The sequence below is a fragment of the Anguilla rostrata genome, chromosome 3 (assembly GCF_018555375.3).
Source record: "Anguilla rostrata isolate EN2019 chromosome 3, ASM1855537v3, whole genome shotgun sequence".
NCBI lineage: Eukaryota > Metazoa > Chordata > Actinopteri > Anguilliformes > Anguillidae > Anguilla > Anguilla rostrata.
Window position 1 is genome coordinate 49,147,492 of NC_057935.1, and position 22,874 is coordinate 49,170,365.

The window sequence follows — 22,874 nt, forward strand, 5'->3', positions numbered from 1 at the left end:
AGTCAGAGGGAAAACTATTGTTCTTGTTCCTAATTCATCCATACAACAAAAATGAAGTTAGTTCCCAGAATGCCTCATGATGTAAAGTTTGCCAATCAATGTCTATAGTTAGTTTGTAACTATAAACATTACTGCAGGACTAACAAGAGATATTTCAATATATTGCATTTAATAGGTGAACATCACTGCTGCTGATTCAGTTTCAATGGTTTTAATTTTTTTTGTTGAATTCAGGGTTGTGTGAGGTAATTCTGAAAAAGTTCTGAGTGGAGAGATTGACTCAGACTGGGTTGGTCAGGGTCTTCAGGACCAAGGACAGCACTCCTGTGTGTCTCAGTTGACCAGTTTGGTCAGGGAATGTTCTCTACAGTGCCCCCTGTAGGCCCCTTTACTCCATGCAAGAAAACAAAAATAGATGAATCCGTAAGTGAAGTGTTTTATGACCAGCTAAGTTTACAAAGAGGTGGCAATCTGACTTGTAAATATAGACTTGGATGGATGTTAGGTACAATTTGGTAAATGAATGTATTCTGCAGAAGACCCAGGGCTGGTCAACGGACAAAAATCAGCAGTCACACCTGTCATGTTGTACCCAACGTAACTCCAGCAAATCTCCAACGTGGCGCTGGACTGTAACTCCCACTACGCTGGAATCTTAGTAGCATATTTCCAGGACACTGACTGAAATTAGAGCAGAGGTTTCTGGTCCATTGAGTCTCATAAGGCTACATTGTGAGCTGGACTCCCCAGTAATACTCTTTGCTTCTAACCAGCTTCAATTCTCTCCCTCCCCATCACCAGATGCAGGAACCAGTTTGGGATGGGACTATGTAATCTTTCCCTTCAATAGGAAACTGAAACAAAGCAAAGCTTAGCACCGTAACCCCCACCATGCTGTGGATCTCCATCACGGCCAAGAGCCGTAACCACACTGCAGATCTTCACCATGGTGCAACACCATAACTCCCGCCATGTTGCAGATCTCCATCATGGTTCAGCACCGTGACTCCCTGTATGGTGCAGATCTCCATCATGGCACTGCAGCAATGTTATGGCTGAACCCTCTGACATCATCCATAACGTAAAGACTCTGATACCCAAAAACATGATGCAATAAAGAGTATTTATTAAATAATACAGGTGAATGTGTGGACAGAAAAAAACCAGAAAAAAGCTGTAAAAACAAAATCTGAGAAGAATCGGCAACAAAGGGGAGACTTTCCAAAAGGACAACGGGCTAGAAAGTACGAGAAATCCGGTAGGGTACCTGTGGCGGAGTAAGAGAAAGGGGGGGGAAAGGGGGGAAGTGGCCTGCAGCTGTCACAATGACAGAGAGATACCGGTCGACTTACTGTAATTCCACCCAAATCCACCGTACACCACACGTGGCACATGGCATTATGAATGCTCCTGACAACGTCCTGCCAACACTCCCAAACAGAAACACTCCAATGAACCGTGCCTGTCACTGCACTGAACAAGCTGCTTAACAATATGGTGTGAAGTATCTTTGGGGCCTGGAAAAGCACTAAGTAAATGCATTATTATTATTATTATTATTATTATTGAATATTCTACATTTCTTGTTGTTAAATGTAAAGAGTTCCAGTCTGATTATAATGGAAGGACATAACTTTTAATGAAAACTAGTCTTAGTTTCTGCTGTGACACTATCTTTGGTACTATTGTTAGACGATCCCATCTCTCTTGAGACAGAGGTGACCTCATTACCTGCTGGTCTATAGGAACGCTGCACTTGTCTATAGGAACCCACTGCCAAAGAGGGTAACTGGGAGACTCACAGAAAAGCACATCCTTACACACTCACTCACACAAATTTAATAGGTGATGTACCACTATTGTTTCACAATAGGCAGTGGGTGAGCAACACAACGATGCAGCCTGTGAACTTTCCTTCAGTTTCCATGGCAGCTACAGGGACAATAAGGTAGACCAGGAGAGTGGCAGGGCTTACAAAAACATGTTGGCTGGCACATTCAGGATCCAGCATTTTAGGAAATGGCATGTCTTCAAAAGACAATAGGATTCAATATCAATATCAAACCACCCAAATATTATAGCAAGCCCATTAGGCTATCAGAAGACATCTGGAAAATCTGGATGGAGAATCATTTTTGAGACTATACCACAATGCCTGTGAGAATAGACATTGGAGGCCACCATACATAAGTACCTACACTATATCTGCATTTAGAGGTGACAATATAAAGATTTCTGCACAGAAACAGTGTTATGTTATCAATGGTATCTAAAAGTCTTGGCAGGAATTACAAAGAGGTACGTGATCCATTGATCCAGGGCATTGCATATTGCATTGACAACTGATGGAGGATGAGTACAAAATGTAGTTTGTATGTAATACTCAGCCTGCAGTGCACCTGCTAACCTGCTTCCACAGAAGTGGGGGAAACTGGGAGTCTGTCGACTGCAGCTCTTTCACATCACCACTTCACATTTTCACATTCACCCAAAAGAGTCAAGGACTGGTCACTTGCAGATACTTTTAATGAAAGTACTGCTTGCCTCCATTCAGTCACAAACACATTAACGTGCTTTCATTTTAGGTCATGTTTAATCACCCATAAGTTGCAAACATGAAATGAACCATTTTCATTTAAAATGTTGATTACACTAATTAAGGCCAGTAGAAGAAGTTTCATACTGAAAAAATAATTTTAAGTATTTTTCCTAGATTTTCAAACTTTAAAAAGGGTCAATTTGACCCGCAACATAACAGGAGGGTTAACGTGCTTTCATTTTATGAGGTTCATGTTTTATTATCAGCCCCTAGTGAAGGACCTGAATGCCACCTGTAGACGTAGGAGCTGCAAACACTCCTGAGGCCACAGCCACTCTACTGAGCCTCACAGAAGCAACAGAACATCATGGCACTCATCATTTCCACTTTTCCTTTAATGATGTTACAGCCCCAACAGTGTTCAGGTGAAGCACAACTCACCCTGATAAAATGAACTCACACCCGGCGAGTCCCAACGGAACTGTTACATTACAGTTCTCAGTTCTGCTACAAGCTATATCGCAATAGAATTACATGCAACTTTTTAACAACTTTTCTTAAACTTAAAATGTTATTTTCAAGCATTCGTCATTCAGTGCCTTTTTATTAAACAGCCACAAGCCCCTCCTGTCTCCTTTTCACTTTTCATAGTTTTTGTTTGGAGGACTTTGCTGACAGTTCTGGTTTTTAGACAGTACAGGTGACCACAGGAAAAAAATAAAACAATCATAAATAAATGCAACAAACAAAGAAGAAAGAGTACAGAAGTCTTCCTGGAGCGCTTTCGGCCATAGATGTCAAAGGCTAGATGTCAAGAGAGGCATAGATGTGGTTGCTCTCAAATCAATCTGTTGAGTTCATTGTCATTGTACCATGCCTGGTCCTGAGGTCATGGAGATCAATGTTTCATGATCCCAGGTGGAGTCTAACGCAAAGCTTAATGCACAACATACCCCCTCCATTTACTTGGTATTAAGAAATACAGTAAAAACAAGAACAAATCTCTACTGAAGAGTATGCAGAGCGATGCACTTTCGTACTCCAACACTCACATGACTCTCTTTGAGAAACTGTAACAAGCTCGGACAGTAAAGTGACAATGAACTTGCAGCCGCCCCTCAACACACAATTCAAATCACTTCAGAGGTGCACATGATGTATGATGGGATTGCTGTGGTTAAAGATGATGATGCAGTTTTTCCCTCTTCCCAAGCCTGGCTTTCTTCCAGTTTTCCTGAGCAATGGTAATGGTGAGGGGTAAAGTTGGGACATCCTGCTCACAAATTCTGGGTGAAGTTTTCTGGGAACACTCCCTTGTGAGCAAGGCCTTTCTCCTTAATCCAGTTGGCCTCCAGCATTCCCATCAGCCACCCGTCGTCCTGCGGATACAAAGTATGAGTGACACAGTGCAGAGCACTGGGTTGACACGGCTGGACCTAACCTACACAGGGGTAACCACAGAATTACGTGATCCACCACTGAACTCACCTGCTCCTCAGGGTTGTCGTAGGATACAACCAGCACAATGTCCCCAGATTTCATTTCAAGCTCATCTGCATCATTGGCTATGTAGTCATGCATCGCCTTGACCTGTTGACCAAATACAGAGCAAGGATACGCACAGTATTATCGGGACTGCCTGATCGTGCACCCTCATTAGGAAAACAATGCTGAATGGTTGTTGATACACATTGCCTGGCCCTGACTCACTTTAAAGAGAAATCCTGGAGGCATCTCCACCTCCTCCACGGACCCGTTGCTTGTTGCCACTGGCGACGCTTCATCCTGGGCAGCAGGCAGAGAATTCTGAGTAAGACAAGGAGATGAGGTCTACCTTCAGTATCTCCAGACCAGGCATAGGAAAAGTGTACTAAAATGTACTTAGTTACGAAATACTACACCATAAAAAATATATCAGTCAAAAGTGTAGTTGAGGTGTTGTTTGCTTTACAAGTGGCACAGAGTTATACTACACTAAAAAGATATTTTCCACATGTGAAACAAACAAAATAGCAAATAGAGATTCCAAATGTTACATGTTTATGACTTATTGGTCATCCTTGCCATAGACCCGGGGAGAGGCCAAAAGCAGGGTCTATGGCATCAACGAAACACGTCATCCTGAGATGATACTGTGGCAAGCCTGTACCTGGGAAAATTTCACCCCGTGGCAACTACTGCCCTGTCAGTGCTGTCCACTGCTTCTTTCATTCATGTAATCAGGCAAACAACCAATGGAAAACCAACCCTTATGTCCATGTCTACGTGTGCACTGTATGAACTGTATACCCGGCTGAGAGTCACTCACAGATTCTGCTCCAGCAGTCCCAGCAGCGTCGGCCGACTCCTCCTGTGAGAGGGAGAGGGTCAGTGGGAGAGCTTAACTCCTTCCCTGTATCTCATTCTCACCATGATGAACAGGAGCACTTCAGCCACATCCAACCACCCTTACACACCCAAACACAGCCTTACAAGCGCACCATCTGAAATGCAATAAAGGATTAATACATAGCGGCATGTAGTAAAGTTTCCTCGGGTTAAGAAACAGGAAAACGGTACACAGGTACATATACCTCAAACATTACATTATTTTTGACAAGGTGAATTAAATTACTTATGAGATTTAAAACTTAACCATCTGAAAAGTAGAATTCTTGCAGTGGGAACAATAATGCCCCAGAAAAATTTGGTCTGACTGTCATACAATAAACATGAAACCAATGACCATTGCCTTAGGGTTGAAGATAAAAAACAATCCAGAACAAGTTGCACAAAGTACATCAGTGCATCAGGAGCGGCATTTAGTACATTTTGCAGCTTCACCAGGGGGTTATTTAGCCTTGCCAGTGGTCTTCTGGGACAGTTTACGAAAACACTTTCGTGAGTTTTGACACTTAAAAGAAATGTCACCACTAACAGTATAAGATCATTTAAAATAAGATAAATCCCTGGTTACAAATGAGTAGTGTGGATGGATGTCACTATCTCATTTAACAATTGTAACTCAGACTTGGACAACAGGTATACTGACTTTTTTACACTTAATAAGAGGATACATTCACATATAAAACTTAATTACCAATAGCTGTTGTAAAATTTTATAACCGTAAAGTATATCTTGGTTAACATAAATGAGTTCACAGTATCAAGACCAATGGCCACTAAACATATCTATTACATGCATTGTTGTGTTGGTTGGATTGCTTTACCCATCTAGTGTTCAGATTTCAGCAGTGTATAAACACCACACTTGCAATACAACCCGAATAAGCTGAAGCTATTTTATTTTGTGTGTATATTTTTTTTAAATATAAATTTTTACTGCCGATTCCGGGAAATTATTATTTCAGATGAAAAAGAGCAAGGACAATCAAATCCGAAATGTGCCAGAGGCAACTGTGGCCGGCAGCTCCACAGGATGACACGCAATTGTCGTTTGCATCGCTCAGGGAACTGAAAGTTAATTCAGTTAGGGGTAGGCACTTCATCGCTATCTAGCAACCCCTGCTTGCTGATTGAGTGCCCATGGACTGCACGTTACACTACTGGGAGTACTAATAACACTTCCCTATCTACAGATACACCTCACCATTCACACATCTATGACCCCCTATTTACTACCATCCATCCACCACTCTATTTCCCACTCTACACCCATCTACTCTTGGTAAGCACTCTACCCAAATAAACTTACATTCTGGCACTCCCCATCCCCTTCAGTATAGCCCCCATCTGCGCTGTCCTCCCCCTGTAGCTGCTCAGTGTCTGCGCAGCCCGTCTGCGCAGCGGCAGTCTGCTCCTCTGTCCTCCCAGCTTGGCTTCCACTGTGGTCCCAGCCTGGCTGCACATCTGCAGCAGCCTCCTCTTCCAACCCTACCTGGGCCCCATCATCTCCCCAGTGCGTCTGCGCATTGTCCTCATTGTTCCAGCCTGCCTGCGCAGTCTGCGCGCCATCGTCGTCCCAGGATGACTGCGCAGTCTCTGCCCCCTCATAGCCCAAGCCCGATGCCGCAGACTGTGCTCCGTCACCCTCCCAGCCCGCCTGCACATCAGCCTGCGCATCCTCGTCCCACTGCTGTGGCTCTGCGGGGGCCTGCTCAGGCTGGGAGGGGCGAGGAGGGGGGCAGTGAAGGATAGTGAGGGTATAAAAGAAGTGGCGAGGAGTGGATGGGAGGTGCCAAAGGTAAAATGAAAAGAGACCAAAAGCGGACACATGGGAGTATCAAAAAAGTGATGTGAAGTACACGGCCTTCATGTTCAGGGGCCAGCACAATCAGAAATGTTTCTGGTGGATCATGTGAATGGATCTGCCCACCCTCTTCTACCGTTCACCCTCTCTCCTTCTTTCAATGACACCCAAAGACAGGAATTCTAGGTCATAGAATGACACAGAACTTTCCACCTGCATCCTACTGGAAGCCTGGTTCAGGGTTAAACTCCACTCTGTTGCTCCTACCTTAGTTGCCACAAAAGGAAAATATTTAAAAATAACATTTAAAACATTTGTATGAAATGTTTTCAGTGACTGTGACGTGTCAGAGGTCAGGGTGTCTTTAGGGGACACATGGCCCGTTAGAAAAAAATCAGGGTGTACTTGGAAAAGTCAAGGAGTAGCTGGAGAATCGACAGTGTAGTTACAGAAGAGGGAGGATGGAGTTAAGGTATAGGCAGAGTATAGGCAAATTAGGGTGTAGTTAAATAAATGAGGGAGTATTTAGATAAAGGAGGTTGTAACTGAGAAAGTCAGAGAGTAGATGGGGATGTTTGAGTGTTACTAAGTTTGCTGACTCGTACTACTATACACTCATAACTATTATTAGAAAATGACAACAAAATAATAACATCAATCAACTAAGGAAGAAAGTGCCAAGACTTAGCTATGGAAGGGAATGACTGCTGGTAAAGAAATTCACATAACCAATAAGAAACCAGGATCCCCCTTACCTCCCACATATCCCATGACATCACCTTCCATGAAGCAACAAGAACGAGAGATAAACACATAAATACCCGGGCAGTACATGCCCCAATGATAGCCATAAGCAAAGCACTACAATGACCATCACCACTACCTCCTATTGTAAAGACTACAACTACAACTACACATACAGTTCAATATTGTTTGTTTGATGTTATGCACTATTTTTCTATATTATGCACTATTCACAGTGTGATGGCTCTGTTGCTGCTCTAAAAATGAACCAGCCCCAAATCTCTCTTAGCTACTTCATGTATTCATCCATCCATCCATTATCTATACCCGCTTATCCTGGGCAGGGTCAAGGGGGGTGCTGGAGTCTATCACAGTGTGCATTGGGCGAGAAGCAGATTGCTGACCAGTGCATTGGACAGGCTGCCAATCTATCGCAGGGCACACACACCATTCACTCACACACTCATACCTATAGACAATGTAGTCTCCAATTATGATAAGGATAAAGGAATAATATGCTTTTTTTCAGGAGGTGCAGTTAGGCTTGATATATCACATAAATAAAGAAATTAGTTCAAAATAGTTCAAATTTTCTTCCCTCAGAACTTAAATGTAAAATATTGCCTAAACATTTCTCATGGGCTAGTTTTAATTTCCCATTAAACCTGTAGCTAAAGAGCTGAAATGTTTTATGCCATAACTAAGAAAGAATTCCAACAGTATCTCGAAGTTTTATTAAACAAAATAAAACCAGAGAAGATGATAACAATGCCAGTGATCCCATTCACAACAGTAAAATGACTCGGTAACTGTTGCTTAAACAAGAAAAAAATGATAACGTAGGATTCCATCATTAATTCACAACAATGACATGGCTCATGTAAAACTGAACTGAGAGATTTCCTTTACAGGGGAAAAAATGGGCAGTTGCATTGGTTATTTATTATTTTGTCTCTGCACAGAGCATGACCCACACATGAACTTTATTTTAGGCTACCTAATGATATACCCTCCAGACAAAACAATATCATGGCTTGTTGTTTATTGTCTCTTTGATATTGAGCGCTATTGTCAAACTCTGTGAATTTATTCCAGCGGAACAGTGTGCCCAGAGTCTGAAGAGGTCCCTACTCTGCAGACCCTGGGGATATGCCTCTGCTACCTGAGGTAACATCCAGACCCTCATGCAGCAGACTGCCCTCTACATGGGCCTCCTGCTACCATGACAGGGAGAGAGGCTCTGCTCCCTGGGAGGTTTAGTGGCAGGGTTGTGCATTAGGGATAGCACATATGAGGTGTGCTTTGTGTGATTAGGTGAGGGGGTGTATAGGGAGTAAAAAGTGTTGGTTAAAAGGTAATGGGAGGAATGAGAGGAGTTATGGGGTATGATGGGGAAACTTACAGGGGCAGAAGGATGTGGTGAGGTAAACGGAGGATGATGTGGGTAGGGGAAGCTGGGTGGATCAATTCTGTGGCTATCACAGGAAGGTGGGGGTAGGGGAGTTTGGGGTTACTTCCTGACCTGTGAGGGTGACGTGACCATTTTATCGGGTGTGGTTAAAGGAGGGTGGGGCACTGGTGGCCCAGGCCTGATCACCTGGGTTAATGTTCACACAGAGCACACATTTCAGCAGAGAGAGACACACACACATTACACGGTTAGTACAACACATGACAGGACTGAAAGGTGTTAATAAAAGCACATTAACCTAGTTTTTAAGCTTGATCTTCTTCCTTAATTTTCCAGTGTACATTTAACTGCAAAAATGTCATAAGTGTAATCACAGATCTTCAGACACCTTCCAGATGTCCTACTACACCTCTTGTCAGAAGTTCTTGTCCATGTTGCGAGGGAACGAGGACATGCAAACTCACACGCATCAGTCTAATTTTAAACATGACACCGGTTTCTTACCCCCATGGTTTCTAATTTCATACTCAAGGCCACAGCAATTCTGTAGATATTTTAAACCACAGTTCACCAGAATGATCCATTCAAACAAATGTGCAATATGCTGTTTGCTGTTGTTTTTCTCAGAAAAGAAGCAGTACATGCATTTCTCTAGTTTACACCTACTCAACATCTGGTGTGTTGATATTTTAGTTTATTGCTTTAACCTGATCCACTTGTGCAATCTATAATATGGTAATTCATGGTAAAGATACCCTTCATGTCGATAAGAGAATGCACAGATTCTGGTCTTAAGTAACTTGGTGAAGGCCAGCTAAATATGAATGCTACCGTATATGGCCAAACATTTTCAAAATTAATTAATGCATAATTTCTGTTCTTGTTTTTTATTTTTATTTTGACAATGTAAATCTGAAATATTTTGTGAAATCATGGTCCAGGGTTCACGCTTATGCAAATTCATAATTTATTTGACGTTTTTTGAGAGCAATTTCTAGAGTGAATCTTTTTTATTTTCATTAATGGTTATTCTCTTATAAGGTAAATATAAATGCATTCTCAGACAGTTCCAAATTGTTCAAACATACATTTTGTGTTCCCATCAGCTATACTATCCACTTTGAAAACTAGTCAGCTAACTAATATACTAATTTCATAAGGATAATCCAGAAACTTTCAGTTGACAAATCTTCAAAGTTACCAAGTGAGTTGTATTGCTTAGTGAGTAAACTTACACAAAGACCTAGCAAGTTCCACACAGCTAGCGGGCCACAAATGCCCTGTGGTGATAACTTGTACAAGTCGCCAATAATATCCAATCACAAATTTTTTCCTGAATAACCAGTAACAATTAGACAGAAACAAAAATGATAATGCCTGGGTTGAGACAACAGAAGTTGTTATTATCTGCCAGTAATATCTTGCTACTACAAATGACAAATATCACAGCATTGAGCTCTGTTACTATACCACATCACTGCAGCCAAGCACACACAAAAAATTGGTTTGCTGGCTGGGTTCAACAAGTATTCCCATCAGATAAATACCAGCTCAAAATATCAGCTATTTTGGTTGAAAATATACATACTTAAATAACTCAAATATAGAGGCAATACAACCTAAATATTTCTTATTTTCAGAGCTTTCAGAGATAAAAAAAAAAAGCCTCAGATTTGCAGCCTCTCAAGGAGACCCACAAACCCCAAACTCATGCCCTCTCAGTGAAACACAAACCTCAAATAAATTGGTGCCACACAATCCAAAAACTTACACTCTCTTTAAAAGACACACAAAGGCCAAACTCACTCTCTCTAACAAAACAAAAACCTCAAACTCACTCACCCGGAGACACACAAAACTAAAACACTTTCTCAAAGAGACACACAAAATTTAAACTGGCATAGACTTTAAAAGACAAATATTCCCACCTTCGCTCCATGTAGAAAAGAGCACTATCCCCAAGAGTGGAAGTGACCAGAGGCCTACAGGGGTCATTACCTTGGACTGAGACTTGGGAATGGGTGATTCCTGTGGAGTGAGGCTGTGGTTGGTGCCAGCCAGATCCCTGTAACCAGAGAGGGAGAAGAGGCACAGTGATTTAAATGTACATCGAGCATGTACTGACTCAATGTACTGACCCAGTGTACTGACTCAATGTGCTGACCTAATGTACTGACTCAATGTACTGACCCAGTGTACTGACTCAATGTGCTGACCTAATATACTGACTCAATGAAATGACCCAGTGTACAGACCCAATGTACTGACCCAATGTGCTGATTCAATGTAATGACCCAATGTACTGACCCAGTGTACTGACCCAATGGGGCAAGGCCCATTTAGATTTCTCTTGATTCACACACATCAGAGTGCAACAGACAGCTGTGAGGCACATATTTTAGGCAGCACAAAGCTTGAGACATGTTCTGCAAGCCCAACCAAATAAATTCATTCAATGTGCCACCATTGCCATGCAAAACCACTTCCAACAAACATTATCATGCCAGCTTGCTCCCAGCATCCTTTACAAGGCCAACACACTTTCAACACATTATCATGCAGTAGTTATGCCTGTTTTTCTTAAATATTTGAGTGTCAAGCAGGGGCTCGCCCTGGATACAATTCAACGGTAATACGACTGACATCCCACCACACCTTTTACCACACAATTTCACACCCAAATAACTGGGCACCACTTAACCTCCCCACAGACTCCAAACACAGTCCAGCACACAAACATCTGCTAGACAGCAGCTGGCCAGTGTTGGTACTGTACCTCTTTACTCCTCCGTCTGCCTTCAAGCCCTTTCTGTGGGGATGGGGGTTCATTCATTCTAAAGCATTTTACCAGCTCAAAAAACAAATCTTTACAGGCTGACCATCATGCTCACCCAACCTAAATTGCTGAAATTATGTTCTTGGCGGAATCACCCAGGATAATAAGTAATTAAAAACAGAAGTGGTTTGCACTCAAAGAAGGACTTTATTAGACACATGGGAACAAATCAGCAAACAATGATAATAAATAAACAAGAAGTAATTAAGTTCCCCTTTGAGTGTGCAACTTATTTACTTTTGACCACCTCACAAATGCAAAAGGTTGTTTCTGACACTGAACACCTTAGCAGGAGTGCACACATTATTACTATGAGAGATAATCCTAAAGCACCAATGAAGAGTAATAAATTCCTCCTACCAGATGGGGGCAGACATGAGCTGACAATTATAGTGGGAATAAGTGCAGAGCAGACAAGTATCACTACATAAAACTGAAACATTTCAAAATGGCAAAGTCCACTGGTTGATATGTGTGCTCTTTTACGGGCATGAAAAGGAACAATGGATCTATAACATGTATCTGTGCCCTGACGTAGCCACTACACATGTGCAGCAGTCCACCGTTTGCTCTTAGTTTTCATGTACTTGAATGGATAAAGACTTTTAAAAGTAAACTACAAACTTGGTTTGCCTTGGACTTTTGCTTTTGAAAGATTGTTTTGACAGTTACAGCCTCCCATTGTGTTCTCTATGTGTTGGAATAATCTGGAAGGGGCAATACAATGGCCTGTCCTGATGCTTGATGGTCAGGACTTTCAGTAGTCACAGCTTCAGTGACTCACTTGTTCTGTTCTTCCAATTTGGTCATCACTTCGTTCAGGCTGTGATTCAGCTGAGGACAGATAGAATTCATAGTTATCTCTAGCAATGTCAACACTGCCCTTGTGGTACCATTTAAAATAATTCAGTTTGAAGTTCAGTGTCATGGCATTCCAAATGTTATTTCAAATGCAACAATGTCTGCAACAGATTTGCGAGGAGCCTGTACCTACTAATCAGTAAATAAGTTGACAAATCGGTCGAACAGTAGTTTACCAAGAGGGAAGGACATAGTTTCTCACCTTTCCCATTTCTCTATGAAACTTCTCTGACAGTGATGCCACACTCTGGAATGTGTTAACATAAAAGCCAACACGACTGTGAAGACAGACAGGCAAGACAGTGAGAGCGATTCCATCTTAAATACAGAGGCACTGTAAAAACTGTCCTTCTCATCCCCTTCCTCTTTCAGTAGGACTCGCCTGTTCCACAGTGCTGGAAGCTCCTCTTGTAGATCTACATTCATCTCTTCAAACACCTTCTGGGCTCGTCCCAATTCATCCTCTGCCTGGGCACGCAGGCACACACACACGCAAACACACACACACAGTCAGTCCATAAGAAAACAATTACAGAACACATATGTGCATTTGTAAGCTGAATATACAAATGTAACTTATTGCATAGCCTGTTGTATGATCCGGGAGAAAAAATGTAGTAAGGGCGCATGCATTTAAGAAGTGTTAGGACACAGCTGGCAGCAAAATGAGGGAGTGGGCAGTAGTTCACAAGTCACCTGGTTTCTCGACAGGTTAGTCTGAGCAACATGATGCGCTGAGATCATTCCCTGAGCCCACACAGGGGCTGCTTTCTCCAGGAGTGCAACTTGCTGGCCATGCACACAGACAAGGGAAGGAGAGGGAAAGAGAGCAAAGCGAGAGAGAGAGAGAGAGAGAGAGAGCCAGAGGGAAGCAAGTGAAGTGCTCAAAGTTATTGCAGCTAAAAAATTCTGGGTGTTTTTAGTATTGGATTCCATCAGCAACACCAAAACTGCTTTGTAGAACAAATAGCAAAACCACACACGTACACACACACACACACACTCACACACACACATGCACACGCACTCACACACACACACACACACACACACACAATCACATCTACATTAACTGGCAGGTTAATCAGAAGCCTTCTGGCTGCAGAAGCATGCAAATACCAGTAGCAGCTGGTTAATCACATTAGGGGATTCAAACTGAAATTGTCAGTGCTGAAATAAACTGCACCTCAGTATTGACACTGATCCTGAGATTGTCTGTTGGGAGGGCAGTTACCTTGGCCAGCTTGACCTCATCCTTTTTCTTGCTCTTTTGTATAGAGGCAACGTGGTGTCGTGCGCTGTCAAAGTCCACCAGCTTCCTGTCGCGCTTTGCAACGCGCGCCTGCAGGGGGAGCAAGTGACATATTTTTATACGGTCTATGCACATGCTGACCATCGCAACTCTGACAACAGAGCTCAAGAACCGAATTAAAGCTTGCGACAATTAACAGAGCTACCTCCTACCTTAATATCAGGGAACTGGCCCAGGTACGTATCCATTGAGATCAAAGCTTGGTCCACCAGTTTCTGATGAAAGTCTATCCACAGAAGGTCAGTGTCCTGCAACACAGTTAACAAATCAACACACAGGTGTGCGCATGCACACACAGCAACACATGTATTTAAACCTACACATTTAAGCACACACATTTTCTTCTAGTTGCAGCCTTTTAACTACCTGCAAACTACTACGGTACACAAAAGTAAGGAGCTATGGGGCCTGCAGAGAGACGCAGGCTATCTACACACAATGAGCTCCATTTACCTCCAAGATAACATCCAGCTCCTTCTCTATCATCTCCTTTAGCATAACATTGAGGAGAGAGTGAAGAGTGAGAGACGCAAACAGTGATGAGAGACTACTGTGTGTGTGTGTGTGTGTGTGCATATATACAAGTGCCCATGTGTGAGAGAGACAGAAAGAAGGAGGGTCGGAGAAAAAGAGATGGAACAGAGCTGACAGGAAGGGGATGAAGTAGGAACATAATAACAAACACATTTCTAACATTTCTAATCTCAGTTCTTCTCCAAATCCAGCTACTCGCAGATACTACCCTTCAAAAAGAGGGTCAATGACTCACTTTCCTGTAATGAACATGCGCGTTTACCACTGAAATCAAACATAGCAAGCCGAGGCTGAAGCCTGCAAGTACTAATGATAATGGTGACCTCTGCAATGGAATCCACTTCCTCCTTGCCGTACCACTCTGGCTCATACATGTCCGCGAGACACTCCTGCAGACGCCTGGATGAGTCGTGCATCGCTGCGGGTAAATAAAGGGACAGACATCACTCAGAGAGCTGGACAGCTGAACCCCCACGTCACATCCAGCACCCGATTTTCATAGTCTTCATTCCACTGCCATATCATGCCAACATACTGTACAGTAGACCAAGTCTTACAGTAGGGATTAGGCATGAGCCTCACTCACTGAGTGCCAATCTCACACTCATGTGCCCAGCTACAAAAATCTCATGCACTTCAGTGAATGTGACAGCCTTGGCTTTTCAGTGCTTTAGATGGCAAATCTGGTATATTGGGATTTTTGATGTCTTCCAGAATTTACGCACTTAATTTAAGCCATTGATTGGTTAACAGTGTTACCAGGGCTACGGACTGAAAGAAAATTACAAAAACCAGCAGAGACTGCAGCCCTCCAGGACTGGAGTTTAAGACCCCTGTGGTATAAGTTTAAATAAACATGAGGTGAAATTGGTACATTTTATTTGGTATATTTGGTACATTTTATTTTGTTAATACGATTATACATACGTAGACATAAGTCATAACATAATTTATCACAGCAAACCTTTGACAGCTGTCAGGTAAACCCTCAGGTCCTTCTGTAGTTTGGTTCCCTCTGCCTGAAAACACACCGGAAGGACAAATCAGTGCAACAAGAAAGAGACAAGGAGGATGGGGAGATCTGTGTATGTATGTGTGAGAGAGAGAAAGTGAGAGATAAAGATAAAGAGAGTTCTCCCTTGAAAAGAAAGAGAGGTTTGTATGAAGGAGAGGTCTTTAAAGGGATAGTTTACTTTCTAGAGTTCTTTAATATCTATGTTATGTATGTTTTGTTGGCAGTGGCATTAGGAGTTCATGATCTAAAGCAGTGTTCTATTGGTCTCAAACTGGGTTTCCAGGCCCAGTTTGAGTTCCATGATCTAAAGCAAGGAAATGTACTTAAAGCAGCTCCAAAACAGCTTCTACAGTGATGTTATGTCTCCAGAGGTTGTGGGTGTGTATAGTACTCTATTATTCTTCTTATTCTTGGAACTATTACCTGTGGCTATGCATCTTGACCGCAAAGTAATAGAGGTACAGTTTTTATAACAAAAGAAAGAAAGAAAGAGACTACTGCCATGGTATACAAAAAAATGAATGTACAATGCTACAAAATGAATCGGCTCATGTCTATAGCTTCCAGAAATATCACATCTCTGTACAAGCTACTGGAGTAACCTGAAGGGTATTTTCTTACTTTAGACCACAAACCCCTAAATGCTCTCATACCCCACCATTGTAAAACTGGAAGGTCTGAAACTATCTAAAATATCCTTACTTGCACACAAAAACTGTGTGGACCAATAAAAGAATGAGCCTATAAGTCTGTGTGAAAGTGTGTGATCTTTGTGAGAAGAGAGGTCTGTGTGGAGAGGTCTATATGAGAGGCAGGTCTAAATGAAGGAAAGAGGTCTAGCTAATTGGAACAGACACTGCAGGCCTCTCACCATCTGCTTGTTGAAGTTTGCCACGCTCTCCTCAAATGCGGCATCCTTAGTTTCATCTGCCTTACCCAGCTTCTGTAGAACCTGCAGGAAAACAAAAATCCCCACATTAATCACTGACTAGTCACATACCATTTTGATTACAGAGGATTAGCTCCAGTAACCGAGTCACTACCCCATATCATGTTTCAACATAGTGCCAAATATCATAATCGCAGTCCTTTCTATATAGAGCAATCCAAGGTTATGTTGCTATTATGGATCATAGTAAGGCATTACATCTTTGCTATTATAATGCTACTTTATGATCATTGTATGCACTATTTGCATGTTTTACCTGTTCTGGTTCTAATAATTGAACACACGGACTTATATATAATATAGGCTACTTAATCATGGATATGGTACTTGCTTAACAATATTCATTCCTTCGTTCTCATAAATCATGGGATGCAATATGCATCTTCTCATTATGGCTTGGCACAGTAGGTTCCCAGATAAGAGTGATAACCAATACATTATAATTGTATAATAGACTACAGACGGAAATGAAATGGAGATGCTGTGGCAGGACCCGAAAACACGCAGCTCATGCTCAAAAACAAACCAAAGCAGTTCTGCAAAGAAGAGTGGGCTAAAATTCCTCCACAACAATGTGAAAGAATGATATCAAATTATAGGAAGCATTTGCTTGCAGTTATTGCTGATAAAGGTGGTGCAACCTGTTATTAAGTTTAAGTGGGAAATGGGTGACATGGGTGTTTGATAACTTTTTACATTAAATAAATGAATAATAAAATTATAATTTTGAAATGTTTTATGTTTACTCAGGTTCCCTTCATCTAATATTACATTATGTCTAAAAATCTGAAACCATTCAGTGTGAAAAATATGCAATAATGGAAGAAATCAGGAAGGGGGGAAATACTGTAAGCAATCCTAAAGTAGGTTTCAGTTCTGCAACCAGAGAAATTGAAAGCAATTGCTCCCACTCTCAAGGCAAAGATAAAATGCCTTGCGGTGATCCATAACCTTGAAACACTACACTTCACAGACAGAAAGATACTGTGTGCCCAAGACACAAATTATAAACACTGAATCACAAAAAGGTAACAAAGTAATAGATTATACGATGCCATTAAAAGTGCATAGGAACAGACGGGGAGTTAACAGGAGAATCGGAATTACATACGGTATGTTCTACGTAATGCAAAGGAAAATATTTTATTTGCATTTCAAGACCAAACCCTCATATCTCTGTAGATACACACAGCAGTTGATTCCACAAAACTCTCTATATTACCGAGAACCAAAATGTTTTTTTCTCAGTGAACACACATGAAAGTATGCACCAGTAAGCCCATACACTGCGAGGTGAAGTGAACTGAACAGAATTACTATGAATCATTCTTAGTCTATTTACCTTATTCATAGTTGTTTAATAGCCCAGTTTCATGAGAGAGGGGGAAAGAAACAGGAGGAAGAAGACAGAAATAAAAAAGTGAAAAATGGAGGGGGAAAATCCTTTGTTTATATCGGGAGATGAGATGATAATGTTATTTGATGGAAACTGCATGTCTAATGCACTCAAATTTGACCCGGTGATGGCCCCTGAATTCAAAACAAATATATATATAAAAAGATAGATAAATAAATTTCCCCTATGCTCAGAGTGTATGTCAGGACAGGAAAGAACAGGGATTTCAGGAGACTGCTGTCAAGGCAAGTGAGCACAAAACAACATGTCCTTCTTCACCATCCACATCAACTTGCTAAAAATCAAATGAAAGTGACCACTGAGCAGCATATTAGAAGAGCCTATTGCAGGCCACTGATGATGCCGTGTGTCCCAAATAAGACAGCAGAAGTGCAGATGTCTTCTCTCAACGTGGAATACACTAAGGGGTGGGATAGGGGCTCAGGGGGTAAGGGGGGGGGGTAAATGCAATCAGTGAAAAAGCAGACCGATGAAAGAGCTGAGCTATTAAGGTGAAACGAGGGATGAGACGAAAGACAAGAGGAAGTGAGAGTGGAGAGGGATCCTACTGCTCATGGAATGAGAGAGCAGGCCGTCCAGCTCTCTGTTGTGTAACATGAGCAGTCAGATTTAATACAGTCACTTGTCTCCTATGGCTATACCCTTTGCCATCTGAACACCTCCTATTGGACACACCCACACCATGAGACACAGCAGCACTTCAACCAATGAGAAAGCCTGCTGCTGAAGTAGGAGGAACACGTACATCATAAAAAGCAGGTGCAGGTCCCTTCCAGTCACTGCCTCCAGTTAGAGGTTACTCTCCCAAAAGGAGAAGGCCAGCTATAGCACTTTGCGTGCCCACCTAGACGCACGCCATACCACAGGAGTCACAGGTCAGAGCCTGTATGCTCCAGGGTGGGAGAGAGGAGCACACTCTTCTGGGTGAAACCCAAACCCTGGTTCCAGCCAGTGGGAGGCACGCACCCCTCCTCCGCGGCATTCCAGGGGGCTCGAGGCAGGATCATCTGTTCCGGGGCTCTGAAGAATTTCCACAGTTCCTCCCCCTGGGGAACTCCCAGGGATACTGCGCTTATACAGAAAGTGATAACGAATGAAGGTCTGATTCAGCATCACAGCTAAAAGCTGAGGCTAAGACTCCGTATGCATCCCACTTGTTAACAACGGCAGAATACCGGGAATGACCAATAAACTGCAGTCATTTAAATAGAGTTTCGCAGCTCAGCATGTGGCCAGAGCACTCTACATGTGTCATGACATAAGAGTCTATAAATATCTGTCATTTTTCTGGTGGAACACGACACCATTCTTCCACAGGAAAGTCACTCAACTCACACTTGTAAGTTGAGGTACATGGAAAATGCTGTCTCAGGCATTGTTCAAGAGTATCCCATTAATGTTTGACTTGGGTTCAAATCTGGTGAATGAGAAGGCCATAGCATGTGGGGGCCTTCAGTGTCGTGTTCCTCAAACTATTGGGGGACTCATGCTCTGTGCACACGGCACTGTCATCTAGAGACACCTATCTCTGTAGGAAGGAAATGCTTTGGAAACCTACTCCTGCAGAACTTACATCCTGCTCTGTTTTGTTACAGGTGTCCTCAGATTTTAATAGTTCAAACCAAAAAACATGCTTTCTTTCAGTGTTTATCTACATGACATTTTAGCCAAAAAAAAATTTGAGGTAGTACCATTAAATAATTATCAAAATGCAACTTTCCTTCAAAGCTTATGAGTACACTTAAATCCTGGCTTTCACCATTACACAACTACTAGTACTCTTTCCTAATGGAACATGGTTTTGCTTCCATTTTTGGTCTGTGCCTTGATTCTAAATTCATAAATTAAAATAAAGGTGTCAAAAAGGTGAACCAAGCCAGCAGAGGAAATGAAAGAACATGCAGCAGGTAAGTAGACAATTAAGTAAGACCTAGGGAGGAATATTCAAAGGTTCCTCAAAATGTCAATTGGGGGGTGGGGGGATATAAAACTAGAGAACTTTCTACCAGTAACAATGACAGAACTCACAAACCCCACCCACAACTAGTGATTGGCCACAGTGCTCTAATATTGACACATAATTTCAAATACACATTTTCAAACTATCTTAGAATACTCACTAACAACTGATCTAATTGTCTTATATTTATATCACAATATTACCCTATTTACAGTTCATCATAGAACACTCCTGCTACAAACCTCCAGCAGCATTCAAAAAATAAAATAAAATGAATACAGGATTAATGCAGTTCAGATATGGAGACCTGCCAAAATACAAGCCCACAAGAAAACCCCACAAACCATTTACAGACCATGCCCACTTAAGCAGGAGGCTTCAATCAGTCAATGTGCTTATCAGCTTTCCCTAAAGAAGCTGTGATGTCTAAAGTACACAAAATGTCCACTATGCTCATACTATCTATTCGCTGCTCTGTACCATTGTCTTGAATCTGATTCCATCGTTCAGAGCATGAGACTAGTGTGAGCAGAGTAATCCTCTTCTGCAACCTGTCGGCAGATTATACATATCTGTTCTCCTGATTGGACTTTACCACAGTCTAAATCTTTATGGAATAAGTCTCAAAGGGGTGAACTCCAGCCCTATGAGGAGGCAGAGATTTTCCTGAAAGTTGAGGGTCTCTGTGCATCTCCATGTTTGTTTTACTGGAGCCCCTGGGTTGGGTTGACTTCTAATGACAGGTGTTCAGTTTCAGCCCAGGACCAAAAATACCCCACAGGCTGGCTCTGGCCACCACCCACTCTGGGGTTCAGGGGGGATTAGCCAGCAAGCCTCAGTCTGCTAGCTATTCATAGGCACCCTCCATGTCCTGCTGAGACACACACAGCAAGAGGACAGGTGTGGGGGCGGGGCCTCCTGCATGGGCAGGCACTGAAACAGTGGAAGTGGTGCCTGTGATCACGGGGGCGGGGCTTGTGCCATGAATGGGCAGGATTTGAACTCTGGAGGTTGGGCCTGTGCGTGAGGGGCAGGGTTTGAAGACGTCACTGGGGACAGTCAGAATCAGAGTAATGGTTGATTCTCTGGCAGTATAGGTACGAGGCCAGTGACCACCCCTTCCCCTCCCCAGAGGAAAAAATATTTTATTTTCATTTCCCATCTTGTTTTACACCATCATCTGAGGCTAACCTAACATCACTGAAAACATGTGTAGTTACACCAGAGAAAGCACATTATTAATGTGAACGGTCAAGAACACAGATGAATTCCCTCGATGGCAAATTTATGTTTTCCTAACTGAGGCTCATGCTCCAGTCAGTTCACAGAAAGGAAGGGGGTTGGGGTGGGGCTCTGTAACAGCTGCTACAGTTTAATATTCCTCCACCTGGCATGGTTCCCCACGAAGAGGAGACTGTGACCTTCTACACAGAGAGAGAGAGAGTAATTATCTTGACGAAGCCAGGAAGCTGGGACGGGGGTTATGAACCGACAGTCTTTTCTGAAGCCTCTGACTCTGTCCCTCAAACCGGACTCAAGCCCGCCTACTCCCCACATCGCGCACCCCCAGCCAACTTCCTTCTGTCGCTCTGGCAAGGGCCATTGTGCTGGCCTTGTGTGCCGCAGGCATAAAAGTTTGCTCAGGATTTCTTCCTTAATTTTCTCCACCAAATCTGGGTTGAAACAGCTCCTTCTTTCCGCTTTCATTTTTATTAATTTCTTCCCTAAGATCATCTTCCAAATGGAGATCATGTGTGCCCTGAATCCACTACCCTGAATGACACAACCATACAGACAAATAACCTCAAACAGAACTCGGACCATTCAAATAAATATATTAGTAAATAATGTGGTTACAATTGCTGACAAGATGATTACATCGCAAAGACACAGGCGCTTCCACGGGATTTTTCATTCACTATCATAAATACTGGCAAAATGCAAAAGTTTGACAGTCTGCACCCTGCATGGAGCCATTATATGATTTCCCACGCAGGATAGCGCTAAATACCAAATAAATACTTCTCCGGGTAGGCTACGATATCACTGCAATTTCTCTATTTGTCTGCATCACCCGATTTCTCTCCCCTTTCGCCCGTTTCATTTATTCAACCATAATGTAATCGGCTAATGTAGTAATACCCTACCACCTGTGGAGGTCAAAGAATCGAAACGGAGAAAATGCGACCGTGGACCCTATCTACATTTAAATTCACAACAGTGATAGACACAACACTGGTACATTCTGTACGCCAGAGTTTGCCAGTTAAAACTGATTTTAGCACCGGTTAAACCAGGATAATGCATCACGTGTTCTTGGGGAATTATCCTAGTGATTAGCCAACTCGCTACCTAAGAAATGATGCTCACGATAGAATATCTCCAAAGTAAAGGAGCGAATGACACTACTTTAAATCAGTTCACGTATCACTGACTAAAACAAATTAACTTTAAAACATCTGATACAAAACTGCACTAGGCATAATTAAGAATTGAAATGAAAATAGAAGATGCAGCCTAACTTGTTGAACCGAAAACATTCCCTGCCGCTGTTCAATTTATTACATTTAGTCCCTTTCAGTCTTGCAACAACACAGTCACCGTCTGTTATAACGACTTAAATTCTCAAAGTATCAAACTCAACAGTAGTCAAGCTAGTTGGCACCCAGTAGGCTACTGCCTCCCTACTAGAGCTTTGCCACTTGGCAAACAGACTGGCACGTTGTCCGGCCACTGTGACCAGAATAGACCCAGAATGGTCTAGCCTTAACATAATATGAAATAATTTAATTCCCCTCACCTTTTCTTGAGCGCGCGTTAACTTTTTCTGCATACTGCTGGCCAGTTTTCCAGCAGTGACCCCTTTCCCCATCTCAGCCATCTTGCCTTCTTTTGGACTTTGGTGTTCAACAATCAAGCAATCGGCTAGATATAGAAAGTTTGTGGGTCAGGAGGCACTACACTGCCGAAATAAAAAAGAGCGTGCACGAGAAGAGCACCGTGTATTCAATTCAATCAGAGGGTGGGGGGTAACCTTAAAGGGACACAGCCCAGTGCGGAGCCAGCTGCTTGTAACTCTTAAGCCTTGTTGGACTGCCTCTTAAAGG

General features: G+C 42.5%; 1 protein-coding gene across 10 annotated transcripts; it reads right to left on the bottom strand.

Moving 5' to 3' along the window:
- Positions 1-2,916: 2,916 nt before the first annotated feature.
- LOC135251043 (myc box-dependent-interacting protein 1-like) lies at positions 2,917-22,863 on the bottom strand. Of its 10 annotated transcripts, none has more exons than XM_064328017.1 (20): positions 22,568-22,860; positions 16,313-16,393; positions 15,391-15,445; positions 14,750-14,844; positions 14,346-14,381; positions 14,045-14,140; positions 13,815-13,922; positions 13,277-13,369; positions 12,963-13,048; positions 12,783-12,858; positions 12,504-12,553; positions 11,660-11,692; positions 10,882-10,948; positions 8,995-9,069; positions 7,484-7,507; positions 6,234-6,641; positions 4,848-4,889; positions 4,250-4,324; positions 4,028-4,129; positions 2,917-3,918 (listed from the first exon to the last, which is right to left on the bottom strand). In XM_064328017.1, the coding sequence occupies exons 1-20, from the start codon at positions 22,646-22,648 to the stop codon at positions 3,817-3,819; spliced, it is 1,785 nt and encodes a 594-aa protein (XP_064184087.1). In that variant the 5' UTR covers positions 22,649-22,860; the 3' UTR covers positions 2,917-3,816. The 10 variants fall into 10 exon arrangements, with proteins under 10 accessions (XP_064184087.1, XP_064184086.1, XP_064184088.1 ...); XM_064328016.1 differs by having other exon boundaries at positions 4,250-4,345; XM_064328018.1 differs by lacking the exon at positions 11,660-11,692 and having other exon boundaries at positions 4,250-4,345.
- Between the last annotated feature and the right edge of the window lie 11 nt (positions 22,864-22,874).

Bases quoted from the DNA above. Each gene is read 5' to 3' on its own strand.
- LOC135251043 (XM_064328016.1), bottom strand. From the start codon at position 22,648: ATGGCTGAGATGGGGAAAGGGGTCACTGCTGGAAAACTGGCCAGCAGT. The intron at 15,446-16,312 runs GTGAGAGGCCTG...GTGTGTTTTCAG, and splicing joins CAAACTTCAACAAGCAGATG to GCAGAGGGAACCAAACTACA. The intron at 4,890-6,233 runs GTAAGTTTATTT...TCCCTCTCACAG, and splicing joins GGGATGGGGAGTGCCAGAAT to GAGGAGTCGGCCGACGCTGC.